The sequence below is a fragment of the Cynoglossus semilaevis genome, chromosome 11 (genome assembly GCF_000523025.1).
Source record: "Cynoglossus semilaevis isolate Cse_v1.0 chromosome 11, Cse_v1.0, whole genome shotgun sequence".
Taxonomy (NCBI): Eukaryota; Metazoa; Chordata; class Actinopteri; order Pleuronectiformes; family Cynoglossidae; genus Cynoglossus; species Cynoglossus semilaevis.
Window position 1 is genome coordinate 12,521,995 of NC_024317.1, and position 13,063 is coordinate 12,535,057.

A 13,063-nucleotide genomic window follows, 5' to 3' on the forward strand; every position below is an offset into this window, starting at 1 on the left:
CTTTAAGGTCTGTTTACCTCTAAATGGGTTCATCATAAAAATATCTTTTTGTGTACAGATGTTATAAATTAAAGTGTGCGTGTCTCCGGGGATTCTCCGAAGGCTATGGACGACCACCTCCATTTTTTACATAGGGTCTATGACTCACAAATACCCCTGCCATTAAACGTCTAGCTGCGCAGCAGACCTGTCAGGACATCACCAAGAGCATCAGTGTGACTCACTCGTGACAGCCACATGACGGTTGGCTTTTCCTTCATCGATCACATCCATCACTTCCTCTGGACTTGTGACAAAGCGCTCAGTGCAGCCCTGCACAAACACAGATATTAGCTTGACTGCATGGTCCCCCCCCCCCTCCAACATCATTAAAGCTTCATGTTTTTCATAAACAAATACTGCCTGGACGGTAGGCACAATGTCGGTAAAAAAAAAAAAAAGGCTCTGAATTTCTTTAACAAAGGAAGTTTATATATATGATTAAACAGAGAGAGAAAAAGTAGCTAATTTGTTCAGGTCAAATGTTACTGCGGATGAAAGATGAATTTTTTCGCCCACTTAAATATAACTCACCTTCACATAAGGAACTCTGTATTTGTCTTCGTGTACCGAAAGGTTCGTTTTTGTCACTGCGAAAGAATAGAAAAACATCTCAAAATCTCATCATCTTTTTGTACTTTTGCATATTACGTGTTTGTTTTTGTTTTTTTGTGTGTGTGGTTTCGACTCCACTGCATCCATTCAGCTCCCTTGTAGTAGCCTCCGTTATTCCTGTAAGTGCAGCTTAAATGTCCCACAGGCCACTGCTCAGACCTTCCCCTGCATACAGATGTGGACTTTCACCACTGCCCTCTGCTTCACTGGAAAGGTAATCACAGGGATGTTGCCTATAGTTCTCCCTTCAGGCTCTCCCATCATTTTTTTTTTTTTTTGCACTGAGCTGATAAGACAGGACTGAAGGGGAGTAAAGACGGATCACTGAGATGCTGTGTTTCTCCCTGATTGGGCGGTTGTGTGCTGAAAACCCCCCTCGGTGTTATGGTGGTCTACAGATAAGCAAAGCTATAAATTCAATAACCCATACTGCTAATGTTTCAGTTAACTCTTATCGGTCCTTTATAGGCACACTTTAAATCCAGGTTCAAACGGTGCAGAAGTGCAACCCTATTACTGCAGGTATCTCTGCTCCATCTACTAATAATTCTATCTTGTCCTCTGGGGAAATAACACAAATAGTATTGCCAGGGCACAATATTTCGCTGAAAAGAAAGCTAGAAAAAAATGTCCAATAATTCTACCTCTACTATCTTGTCCTCTGGTGAAATAACACAAATAGTATCGCTAGGGCACAATATTTTGCTGAAAAGAAAGCTAGAAAAAAATGTCTTTATTGTTTTGTTAACATCTTGTCTTAAATGGAAATGACATTCTTTCGTACGCATTAGTTCTCCCTGTCTGGCCAAAGGAATTCCTCCCACAGTCCGAAACATTGCTTTTAAGAGAAGTAGACAATTTAAACTGACCACAGAACCAGTAGGTGGGACTGGTAGAAACTAGGGATGATCGATGTTAACTTTCGGACAATATCCGATATCGTCCAAAGACTTAATTTCCGATACCGATATATGCAGTGATGTGCTGTGTCACAATGACAAATATTCACTTTGACTTTCACTTCAGAATTATTTTTAGGTCACATCATCTGGGAGAAGCCCAAGCATCGCATTATCGGATTTTCATTGCGAAAAAACGATAACGATTTTTACCGATATTAGTACGTTATTACTGATATCGCCGATAATAACAATAACTCTCATTAGATTATCTCCAGTTTATTTTTTATTATCACTGTAATGTCCCGACATAGTCCATATGTGCTAATATGTAGCTAAGAGTCAACAGGTAACAGGATTTAAAATAGAATAACACAACAACACACCATCCAACAGGTCCCGGATTTTGTCCATGTAGATTTCAAAGTAGGAAACCTGGAAAAAAAAAAGAGACAAATATAATATTAAAATAAAAAAAAATATTGCTTATAGGAATTAAGGGGAAAAGCAGACCGAGACACTGATAGGGATTAATGAGTGGAAATGATGAATGTTTATTGTATAAATTTGCAATATGCTGCCGCAGTAATCCGTCCTTTATGTTCCTGCCAAGATGCAAGATCTTCTGTTCTACAACTGTGGCATAAAAAGTTATCATGATTTACATATTATGATTTATGGAGCTTATTCAGGTAAGGATTGGCTGAAGGACGAGTGAATGCACCACAACGTGCCTAACAGCAGTTCCTACCTGTGCGCGTGTTTCACACATGAATGGGTATAATATAAAAACTCACACCAACCTTGATATGAAATTCTAGGTTCTCATCCATGGCAAATATATGTTCAAATATGTCATCCGCGATCCGAGGGATGATTCCCATACCCTGTGGATCGTGAAGGTTTCCCTAGAGGGAGGAGAAAACGTAAGATAAGAAGAGGGATGATTTAAAAAAAAAAAGAAAAAAGGTGCCACCGGTAAAAGAAAGGTAAGCAGATCAGTTTTTGACACTTCAGAAAAAACTGGCTTGTTGTCACCGGGGGTTTCAAAGGTTGTTTCTACAGAGGACTGGGGACATGAGATAAAGAGTGACAACAGTGACGGAGGCAGATGAAGTGTCAGGGAAGGCGGATAAAGAGGAAGAAAAATATGACATGAATGTGTGCGCTGCAGCAGGAGGCTGTCCATCTCTTCAGTAACTCAACGACACTGTACCTCCATGGTGTGTGTCTTTCCAGAGGACGTCTGCCCGTAGGCAAAGATGGTCCCGTTGTATCCACCGAGTACATCTGGAATGAAGAGAGTGTGAAAAGAAAGTGTTTGTTTTTATTTAATTAAGAAGAAATGCAGAAATGCAGAGTATGAAACATCGCAGGAGAACCAGCTCCTCAGGGTATGTAACATCGCAGGAGAACCAGCTCCTCAGGCCAGCTGTTCACTTACATATCAAGGACAAAGGACACACTTTCCAGGATGGAAATGCAAATGTCTTGGCCAGAGAAGACAGATTGTATGAAAGAGGAGTGAAGGAGAACCCATTTACGTCAACCTGGAGAAACCATCGCTCAACTGAGGAGGTAGACTAAGACGGAACCTCTAATCGACCTACAACGTTGTCCTGGCTTCTCTCCCCAGAAAACCCAACTCAATCTCTCACCTACTGTAAAAACACAGACATATCCCAAGGGGCACTTCCTCAGGTGATACCAACCTCCCAGAGGTGTCTAACAACCCCCCTAACTCACATACCCCTTGTGATCAAAATCGTTTTTGCCTTTAGAATTGGATGTGGGCACTATCTTTGTTTTACTACAGCGACCTTGGCCTCGGGTTTTTTAAGTCACTCATAGGTTAAATACAGTGATGTCCGATAATATCGGGCCTAACAATATTATCGGCCCGATAAACCCAATAACGCAACGCCTGGGTTTTGCCCAAGATGCTGGAGTCGCTTGGGGCAAACGGTTGCATATATCGGTATATATTGGAATCAGACATTAAGTGTTTGGACTATACCGGCATATCGGATATCGGCAAAAAGTTAATATCTGACAACCCTAGTTTAATTGAGAATTTTACGGCAGTCAGTTAGAACTGAAGAAGCCTCTTGGATTAGAGGTGAAACGTCTTCCAGTGGAGCATTCGGACTGACGCCATACTGCGCCCAAGCACGTTTGCCCCCTTAAAGCCGAATTCTACGGCTAGTGTGAGTGCAAGTGTTCAATATCTGTACGTATGCAGCACTATTGACCGTGAATTGCCACCGCGTGCAGTCAATAAATCAACAAAGCAGCTGTTGCAGCCGTGTCGTAGGATTTGCGCTCGATCACACCGCTTTAATTATGTATAAACAACAGTCACTGACATATGACTTGGAGGCAACCGTGGTTTACCTCCGGGATCATGTGAGTGACAAGGTAAATGAGGCTTTGGGCATTAAGGCGATACAGAACAGTCCAGGTGTCCTTCGAATAAATCATGTTAGATAAGTTGACCTGGACGACTGAGAACCTTCACGGACGAAGGCAGGATGGACTTTTGATTCCAAGACAGAGGGGACTATTTCTCATAAAGGCTAAGTTTATGAGTTTATTTAAGACGGGTGAGAAGCTGCAAGAGCTCTGTGGCTGCACACGATAAACAACAGCCACCTGCAGCGACGGGGGGGGGGGGGGGGGCGGGGGGGGGGGGTGTGAAAGACCAACCGTGTACAAAATACATCGTTCTCTTCTCTCTGAGTCAAATGTACCAGTTCTTATTATAAAAAATGTGTTTTACAATAAAACACTGTAGCAAAAGTGAAACATCAACACAGACTCATTTTAGCGGTTTTCAGCTGCAGCCATGCAGCAAAGGAGTGGGTGAAAAATGATATACCGTCAGTCAGACGCAGCCAAATACACGCTGGTACAACTGACTGAAGAACTACTGACAGGGCATTCAAAATAAATCAATTTGTGCTAAATTGTGATACCTGAAAGGAGGCCAAAGTGGAGAAAAATTACATTAAGTCTAAGTGAGAGAGATTAGTGCAGCTGCTGCAGTTTAAAAACAAAAAAAACGTTACCTTCTTTAGCATAAAAGAATCCAGATAATGTTCTGGATCAGAGGACAGTTTTATTGGGCCTCAGACAGTGGTTCTGGTAAATATATTAGAACCAAGTTGTGAAGTTGGTGATGAGGAGATTATTTTTTAAAATCTCATAAAAATAAAAACCCTGAGTTTTTTTTTTCTGGTTCACTTGAGCCCTTTAAAAAGACACCTTCATCTGCATGTATAAGTGAAAATAAAATGTTTACATTTGTAAATTTTTTTAACTTGTATATTACTTACTTTTTATGTTTACTAGAGCTGTCAAAATCAAAGCGTTAATCAAGGTCATTTTAATGCATTTTGCTGGCAAAATGACATGAAATGTATTCATATAATTACATGTCTCGCAGTTGATACACGTGTTATCAATTTACCCAAACAGCAGGAAAGGGTTTTCATTTCTCCAAAGTTCCTCATGCTTACTCACAAACAAAATCTGGTCTGAAAAACATGACCACTAGGTGTCATTTTATTATCTATTTTAGCAATATATAGTGAAATAAACAGTCAATTTATGCATATTATTCATTTTTTATTGATCACGATTAATCGTGATTAATTGTCATGTGATTAATCAGACTAAAAAAAATACATAAACACTGTAGAAATGATTGCAATACAAACACTACAGATATCAAACATCATCAAAGACGATGTTTATTGGCAAAAGTGTCCCATAGTCCATTAGCAACTGTTGTCTACACAGAAATATGTTGCTGTTTAAATATTCTTCTTATGCACACGGCACTTCTATGAAGTCATATTATATACAAAGATTCATATTATGAGTAATGGGTGTTTGTGTCCACACCTTACAGCCAGATAAAGGATGAGGTTCTATTCCCGGTTGATAGATTATGGTATATGTGCATGAAGTTAGCATGTTCCCCCCCCCCACATTTGGGCAAGCGTTTCCTCCCTCTCCTCCTCCAGGCAGGATTACGTTTCTTGCAAACTCCAAATGACTTGTTTTTTAGCACTCGATCATCTCGGGTGAGGACACATCTGCTGAATATATGTGGACGTTAAGTATAATTGGTGTTTGGTTGTAAAAACCAAATTAATGAGATGGACCCAGCCACATGGGCTTGGAGCTTTTTCAGGAAATCATTATTACTCAACACCTTCCAGTCCTTTGTCATAAAATACTCCCTGAGGCTGAGTGATCCAAACAGAGGACGTCTTACGGAGTGTTCATCGGTGATTTTGAATTGTCTGTGATGGACTAAAGACAATAAAAAAAAAGCTTTGTGGAACATTTACACTAAAATATGCAAAGCATAGCTTAAGTACAGGCACTTATATGAAGGGCTTATATATGTAGTTACCATAACCGAAGGCTTATGGACCACACGACACACAGTGTCCAGTATGTAACCATCTGTTTATACAGCTTCTGTGACAAGAAGCCTCTCGGCTGCCTGTCAGCTCAGGGATGCAGAGAGAGCTGGATTGTACTCACACAAAATGTGACAACAAATAAATAACAGACAATTACAAAGCCATACAGTTAATAGCTATGAATTCTGAACAGGGCGGCAGCGGTAGCTGTCATCTTCTGATCAGAAGATGCCGCGATAGTGGCGGTGAGACGGACTTTCATTACTTATAAATCTTTAAATAAAACCATCTTGTCTTGACGCAATTTTGCTATTATTATTATTTATGAGTCAAAATAGAAAGTGAATGAGGAGGTTTACGGCCTCACAGATCGTCAGGCGCTCATTGTTAGTACTGTCATACCCACTGTCACAGTTTCTTTTTGTTGAGGTGTGGCAGAGGCAGTGGCAAATGTGCTCAGCTGTTGGTGCCAAAGAGTCACCGGGACGTAAAACTCCGATTTCTGGGCACATGGTCTGTGAGAAAACACAACACTGCATAACCGTTTTTGTGCATCACGCCACGATTGCCAGAGAGTTAATCCACCCGTCATGCCTTGAGCGCCACTGCAGTGTTGCCACTTACAGAGGTCCCCTTTGACCATATAGGGATGGACCTCATCAGGCCTTTCCACCGCAGTGCCCAGTGGTACTGGTCTGTCCTGGTGGCGAAAGATTGCGCCACAAGATATCCAGAAGCGGTGCTGTTGCATAACATCTCTGCAAAGAGTGTTGCTAACGCGCTCTTCCAGGTCATCCTGCGGGTCGGGATCCGGGAGGAGGTCCTGACAGACCAGGGAACATCGCTCATGTCACAGACCTTGAAAGAACTTTATGGATTTCTGGGCATTAAGTTTGTCCATTAAGTCCATGATCTGAAATTCATTCAGGAGGACAGTCCAAAATGAGAGTGGCTAGACCCCTTGTTGTTTGCAGTGCAGAAGCTTCCCCCGGGCCTCTAAGGGATTTCCCCCCTTTTGAGCTTCTGTTTGACAGAAAGTCGAGGGGCGTGTTGGACCTAATTAAAGAAAACCAGGAGGAAGGTCCAAGCACCAGTAAAAATGAAATCTTGGACCTTCAACACACCTTCAACACATCTTGGACCTCAGAGCAAAGCAGCATGGGCACCAGGGAAAGAATTACGGGTGGATTTGTTCAAGGTCAGGAGCGTGAGCGGCGCCTGTATGACAGAGGGAGTAAACTGCTGCGCTTTTCTTTGGGGGATAAGGTTTTGGTACTACTCCCATCCTCAAAGTGGTGCAGAGGGAATTGAAACAGATGCTGGATGCTTTGCTGGATGCTTTGATTTTGAGATTTTTTATTTTTTGCTGTATTTTATTTACATCTATGCAAAGTATAGCTTAATAAAGGAGTACAAACGCAAATAATAATTGTATTTTATAACCTGGGATATGCAGAAATATGAGTTAACAGAAGAAAGGCTTGCTTTCTTTCATTACATATGTTGGAATGTGCAGAAAATAGGTTTAAATCTCAAGTAATTTTTGATGCAGTGTACACAGAACTTAAAGATAGAAACTAATAGAACAAGCTTTGAAATAGAGACAGTTGAGTTCAATTTTATATGATGGAATATGCAGAAGGAAATAGAATTAGGCTGAAAGGTCAATTGCTTCATAGAGTATTCAGGTTGTGCATGTTTTTGTAAATGTAACTAAGTAAATCCAAAAATAGTTACATCGAGGGCAACTGGATGAAGTAGGTTTTTTTTTTGAAGACGTTTCACCTCTCATCCAAGAGGCTTCTTCAGTTCTGACTGACCGCTGGGAAATTCTGGTATTTAACCTCAAAGAGGCTGCATACCTGTAACGAAGTTACTATTACTATTAGTAAGTAATAGTTACTTACTATTCTATGGTTAGAGGTGTGAATGGGGAGTGATACCACTATGGACTACTAGCTTCACCTGAGCGAAACTTTTGGCTGGGTGTCCTTTGGAATTAAACTGTGGTCTTGTTTTCAGGGAGGGGGTTGAATTTTTTGGGAAGAGAAGTCAGGATGACATTATAGGTGGATGAAAGGTTGTTGGTTTCTCCAGATTAATCGATTCTATATGGCTTAAAAAAAAACCTACTTCGTCCAGTTGCCCTCGATGTAACTATTTTTGGATTAAATGACCTGGATGATTAAGAACCTACACTGACACATAACTAAGTAAAGTCATTGTTGAAGTAACTAATTACTTTTTCCAAGTAACTTGACCAACACTGCTCATATCATATAAATATACAAACATAGATACATATATGTTGTAAGCTAAGAACTAAAAGCTGCATTTAAAGTTCACAAATAACAGCTCCTTACAAAATGAGCACCTATGACCCTCAATGCTGTGTTTTTAAACTGAGAAATATTAAATAGTTTTAGAAAAGTACGATTAAAAAAAGTACAGATGCTGACACTGAGGTCCATTTTCTAGAATGATATTCTCTGCTTCTCAATTCATCACTCCAATGTTGTTACTGGTGCTGCACAGCAACACATTTTTCTTTTTCTTTTTTTTTTTTGCACTGCGTTAGCCCTGGCATGGAGACCAAAACTGAGCATGACACACATTAGAGACCAGTGCATATGCAGAGCGTGTCTTTGGGAGGAAATAAAGACAGCAGGAGATGATATCAGCGGACAGCCAGAATCTTTGCCAAGGAAAATAAAAGAGGAAAGGAAACAAAGCAAAGAGACGGCATGAGAATGAAGAAAAAAACAGAGAAAATGTCAGCCGCAAAAAAGGGGAAAAACAGCCAGTAAGACAAACAAGGTGAGAAAACCTATTTATCTCCACAGACCAGTATTCCCTGGTATGGCCTGTCCTCTCCATTAACCTTTACGGAGACGCTCCAGAATCACATTGCATGCCACAGTCTGTCATCTGCTGTGTAGTACATGATTTGTCTCGGTCGTTTATATTTTTTTCTTCTTTCTACAGCTTCTGTTATTCCTACCTTCAGTTTTACAAGTGACCACCCCTACTACGTTGTTACATTTTCATATTTCATATACAATTTATTCGGCGGTGTCTCCTAAGATTGGTCCAGAAAAATTCAATTTCATCACCGAGAGAAAAAAAAAAAAAGAGATTCGGATGCAGATGGAAGGAGTGAAAAAAAGTGACACTTGATGTTTCTTTTACCCAGGGGACAAATCTGTGTCCCCTCGTGCCGTGCACTGACAAAAGCCTACATCGGGGCAATTTTATGCTAATAACCGTACGTCAGGTGACGGCACTGTGTCACAAAAACTGATTTTTTCCCTTTGCAACAATCGCACCATGCTGATACAGAGATAGTGCAAAAGTAGTACACCAGCTTCTTTCTCAGTTTTTTTTTTTTTTAAGTACAAAAGTAGTACACCAGCTTCTCTCTCAGTTTTTTTTTTTTTTTTTTTTTTTAAGAGCACCAGGAGTTTTCCGTGACTCACCTTTGACAATCTGCTTGGCGCAGGTGTTGTAGACCTGCTCCTGGGTGGTGTTAGTCGGGAAGACCTGGTCAAAAACATACGACCTCCCCTGTGAAAATCAAGACAAACAATTGTCAGCACACTTTCGACACCTCTGCCTCCCACGTGACAGAGGTCTCCACTGCAAATGTGTGTGTGAGAGAGAGATAAAGAGATAAAGAGAGAGAGGCTCAAAGGAAAATCTGTAGAGGGGGGCAGCACGTTATCATCATCTCACCATTATTGTTTTTATCACTAAAACATTATGTAAAGCCATATTGCCACTGTAAAAAGGCACCACATCAATATTTCCTTTAGGGCACACTCAACATGTTTTATAGATGCTGTGTACACCCGCAGTATATATTATACTGCGTACAGTATGGCTTGGAATAGCAGAGCATGTATCACTTAAAGAGCCTCGTGCTTGTCTGTTTCCCTTTAGGAATGACAGTACGGGTCCAGTATATAGTTGGTGTGTGCTATGGGCAGGCATTAAGTGTTTTTGAATAAGTGCAGTGCAGCGTGAAATCCTGTGGAAAAGGCCGAGTGAAAACAGAGCGAGGGCGAGCGGGGGGGGAGAGAGAGAGGGTGGAAGAGAGAAAGAGAGAGCGAGTCGCATCTTAGGTGAAGCCATTAGTGAGCTCTGAAGACTGAAGAGTGATGGAGTAAAGGGGAGAGCAGATTGGAGAGGCAGAGTACCAGGGGGAAACAAATGTCGGGGCCATGGTGTAAAAATGACTGCACACGAGACGGCTCGGAAGCAATGTTGGTGCCCGCGTTTAAAAGCGGTCGGATCATATGTCAGTTAACAAGGCAGCCGGGCAAAAAATTTGCCTTTTCAATGACGGGTAGAGTTACACAACCTGGCAGACTATTACTATTACTGAAGTTGTGCTGAAACTGTACTATACCAGAGACATTGTATAGATCAGGGGTGTCAAACATACGGCCCGGGGCCCAGAACTGGCCCGCTAGGTTGTTCAATACGGCCCGCTTGTTGCTTTAAAAAAAATAGACAAACACATATACACATGTTCAGGGTATTGTTTTTGTATAATTATATTGAATTAAATATGCATAAACAAAAATAAATATCAAATATACTTGTAATTCTTTGCATGAAAACAAATGAGGAAAAACATGGACTCAATGTGATTCTTGGTTAATTACATTATGATCGTACTGGTCCGGCCCACTTGACATCTAATTGGGTTGAATCTGGCCCGTGAACCAAAATGAGTTTGACATCTCTGGTATAGATAGTCGTCCTCTAAAGCTGAGTGAACACCACAAGAATTAGATAGAATTTACCCCAGATTCCCAGTTGGCCATAGTCTGCACCAGTCTGCACTAATTAGGGGCAATAAACATGGTTGTCCGCACAACAAATCTGTTACTGTGCGAGGGAAACAGACTCCAAGCTACCTCAGTATGAGTCATCCATCATCTTTGAATCATTTGACTTGAAACTGGACAGAAAAAGGATGAGAATTAACAAGAGCGTCAAAAACCAATCATAAATATCGACAACAGAGCAAACCTGAACCGCAGGAATTGAAGAAATGGATCAAACTGAGAAGGCGCACAAGTGCCTACAGTACTGTATGTAACGTGATCCCTCATCGCAGGCAGTTGCTAAGAGTGACAAAGGTTTTTATTTTTTAACATATTTATCCTCTACGATCCACTAAGTCACATTATTATGAATTACATAATTATGACCATTGGTTAATTCGAGTATAAAATGTCAGTACAAGCCAATCAGAGGTGAGTTGGCACACGCAAAAGAAAAAAAAAACACAACTTTATGACTTCTCCTAGGAGACGTCAACTCCTGTGCCGTTCACACGACAATAAATATGTCCTTTAAAGCCCTATGTCTAATGTGTATTTTTTTTTACCTCCACCGATCGTCATACTCATACTTAGTGCTCTTGTCTCGCATTTAGAAAATGACATTTGAAAAATTATATGTTTCTGTCTATTATATAAGAAAGCCATACGTCATTAAAGGTCACTCTAAGCTGTAAAGCATGCGTGTTTGGACTGGCAGGCTTGGATAAAATGTCAATACGGTAATTCCTTGTATTTTCCGAGATTGCAAATGAGTAGGATTGGGTATCATTTTTGCTGCTGTTGTCTTCTCTCTACAGCTGCACTCAATCTGGAACTGACGAGCCAGAGCACTGGGAAGGGGTGGTGGGGGGGGCGTGGCCTCCAATTGAGAACAGGCAGTGTTTAAGCTTCAGCTCCACATGGATTCAGTGCCAGACTGTGTTAGACTGCTAGACTGGTAATGCTGTTATTTGGTTAACTTGGTTTGAGCTTCTAATGCTGCAAAGTAATTCCTGTTTTTTTGCTCTTTGCTCTTGTTGTTTTGGGGTTTGTTTGTTTTTTTCCATTCCTGCCCTATGTCTTAGTTGTTCTTGTTTTTGTTTTTTGTTTTTTTTGAAGTTTTTATCCTTGGGGTTTTGCCATCACTGATACTTATGAACAGAGCACCACTAAGTGGATTGGTGGGGTTTTGCCATCACTGATACGAATGAACAGAGCACCACTAAGTGGATTGGTTGCATTTACCCCCTTACTGGGTCCTGAACCCTCCACCTCACAGTGACTCTTGCACATTTATCTTAAAAAAGAACACTATTACTTATCCTTGCTTTTCTCAGTAGCACAATAGAACCCAATTAGCTAGAAGGCTAATTTCTATTGGCTGTCCCCCTGCCAGAAGAAGCATGGCAATGTAGCATGGTAGCGACAAGCCATAAATTACAAAAAAAATTTACATGACAGGTACATTATTTTACTCTGTAGACACAAATATTTAAGACGTGTACTTCAGGGGATTAAGGGCTAGTGTTGCCATATTTGGTTGGCAATTAGCCATTTCTTTAGATACAGTTGCCCAGGTGGGTAGACAGTGATATGATGAGAGCAAACATGTCCATGTTTTTTGCAGCTTTCTGTTGTGCCTGAAATTTGCAAGTGTGAAATTGATACTTTTGCTGACTTTTTAAACATATTTGAAAGTGCGATTACTGTCCAGCAGAATGTCTACATATTTGTAATCCTGCCAATAGCCCTAACACTAACCAGACCCCTCCTTCTTATCCTTATCTCTGGAGAATTTGTACCCAAAAGTGAGGAAAGAATAAGGATTCAGAAGGATAAATCAGTGCTGGTGCTTGTGGAGTGAAAGACAGTCTGCTCTGCATTTTTGGCTGGGGGAGGGATTTGCACCTTAAACCCTGACCCTAACCATATATTTACCTACTTATTTGGTGTTTGTTTCTCCATCTCCCAAATTATTTTTGAGCCCTTGACCTAAGCAACATTGAGGACCTCAAATATAAACATTTAAAGTTTATCGCTCCAAAAGATAATGCAGTACTTCTTTTGTCTGCTGTGGAGTTATTAAAGTTTCCAATGTCACTTCCTAAAAAAAAAAACACTTTTGTTTCCTCCCGACTCAAATTACAGCATTTCACAAGGTAAACAGCTAAACAAAGACTGTAGCCGTTCCATGAAAACCTCTGGTCTCCCTTTGGTCTCAGCACTGTTTCATTTCTTTACA

The 13,063-nt window shown here is 40.8% G+C and overlaps 1 protein-coding gene across 1 annotated transcript in view; it reads right to left on the reverse strand.

Annotated features, from left to right (window-relative positions):
• kif5ab (kinesin family member 5A, b) overlaps window positions 1-13,063 on the reverse strand; it is an 85,405-nt gene that overhangs the window by 48,557 nt on the left and 23,785 nt on the right. Inside the window, exons 2-7 of the mRNA XM_017036419.2 lie at window positions 9,466-9,553; window positions 2,770-2,843; window positions 2,357-2,461; window positions 1,940-1,988; window positions 574-629; window positions 225-312 (exon numbers count right to left, since the gene is read on the reverse strand). Of these exons, the coding sequence (XP_016891908.1) occupies window positions 225-312; window positions 574-629; window positions 1,940-1,988; window positions 2,357-2,461; window positions 2,770-2,843; window positions 9,466-9,553 (460 nt within the window). The remainder of the gene's footprint in view (window positions 1-224; window positions 313-573; window positions 630-1,939; window positions 1,989-2,356; window positions 2,462-2,769; window positions 2,844-9,465; window positions 9,554-13,063) is intronic.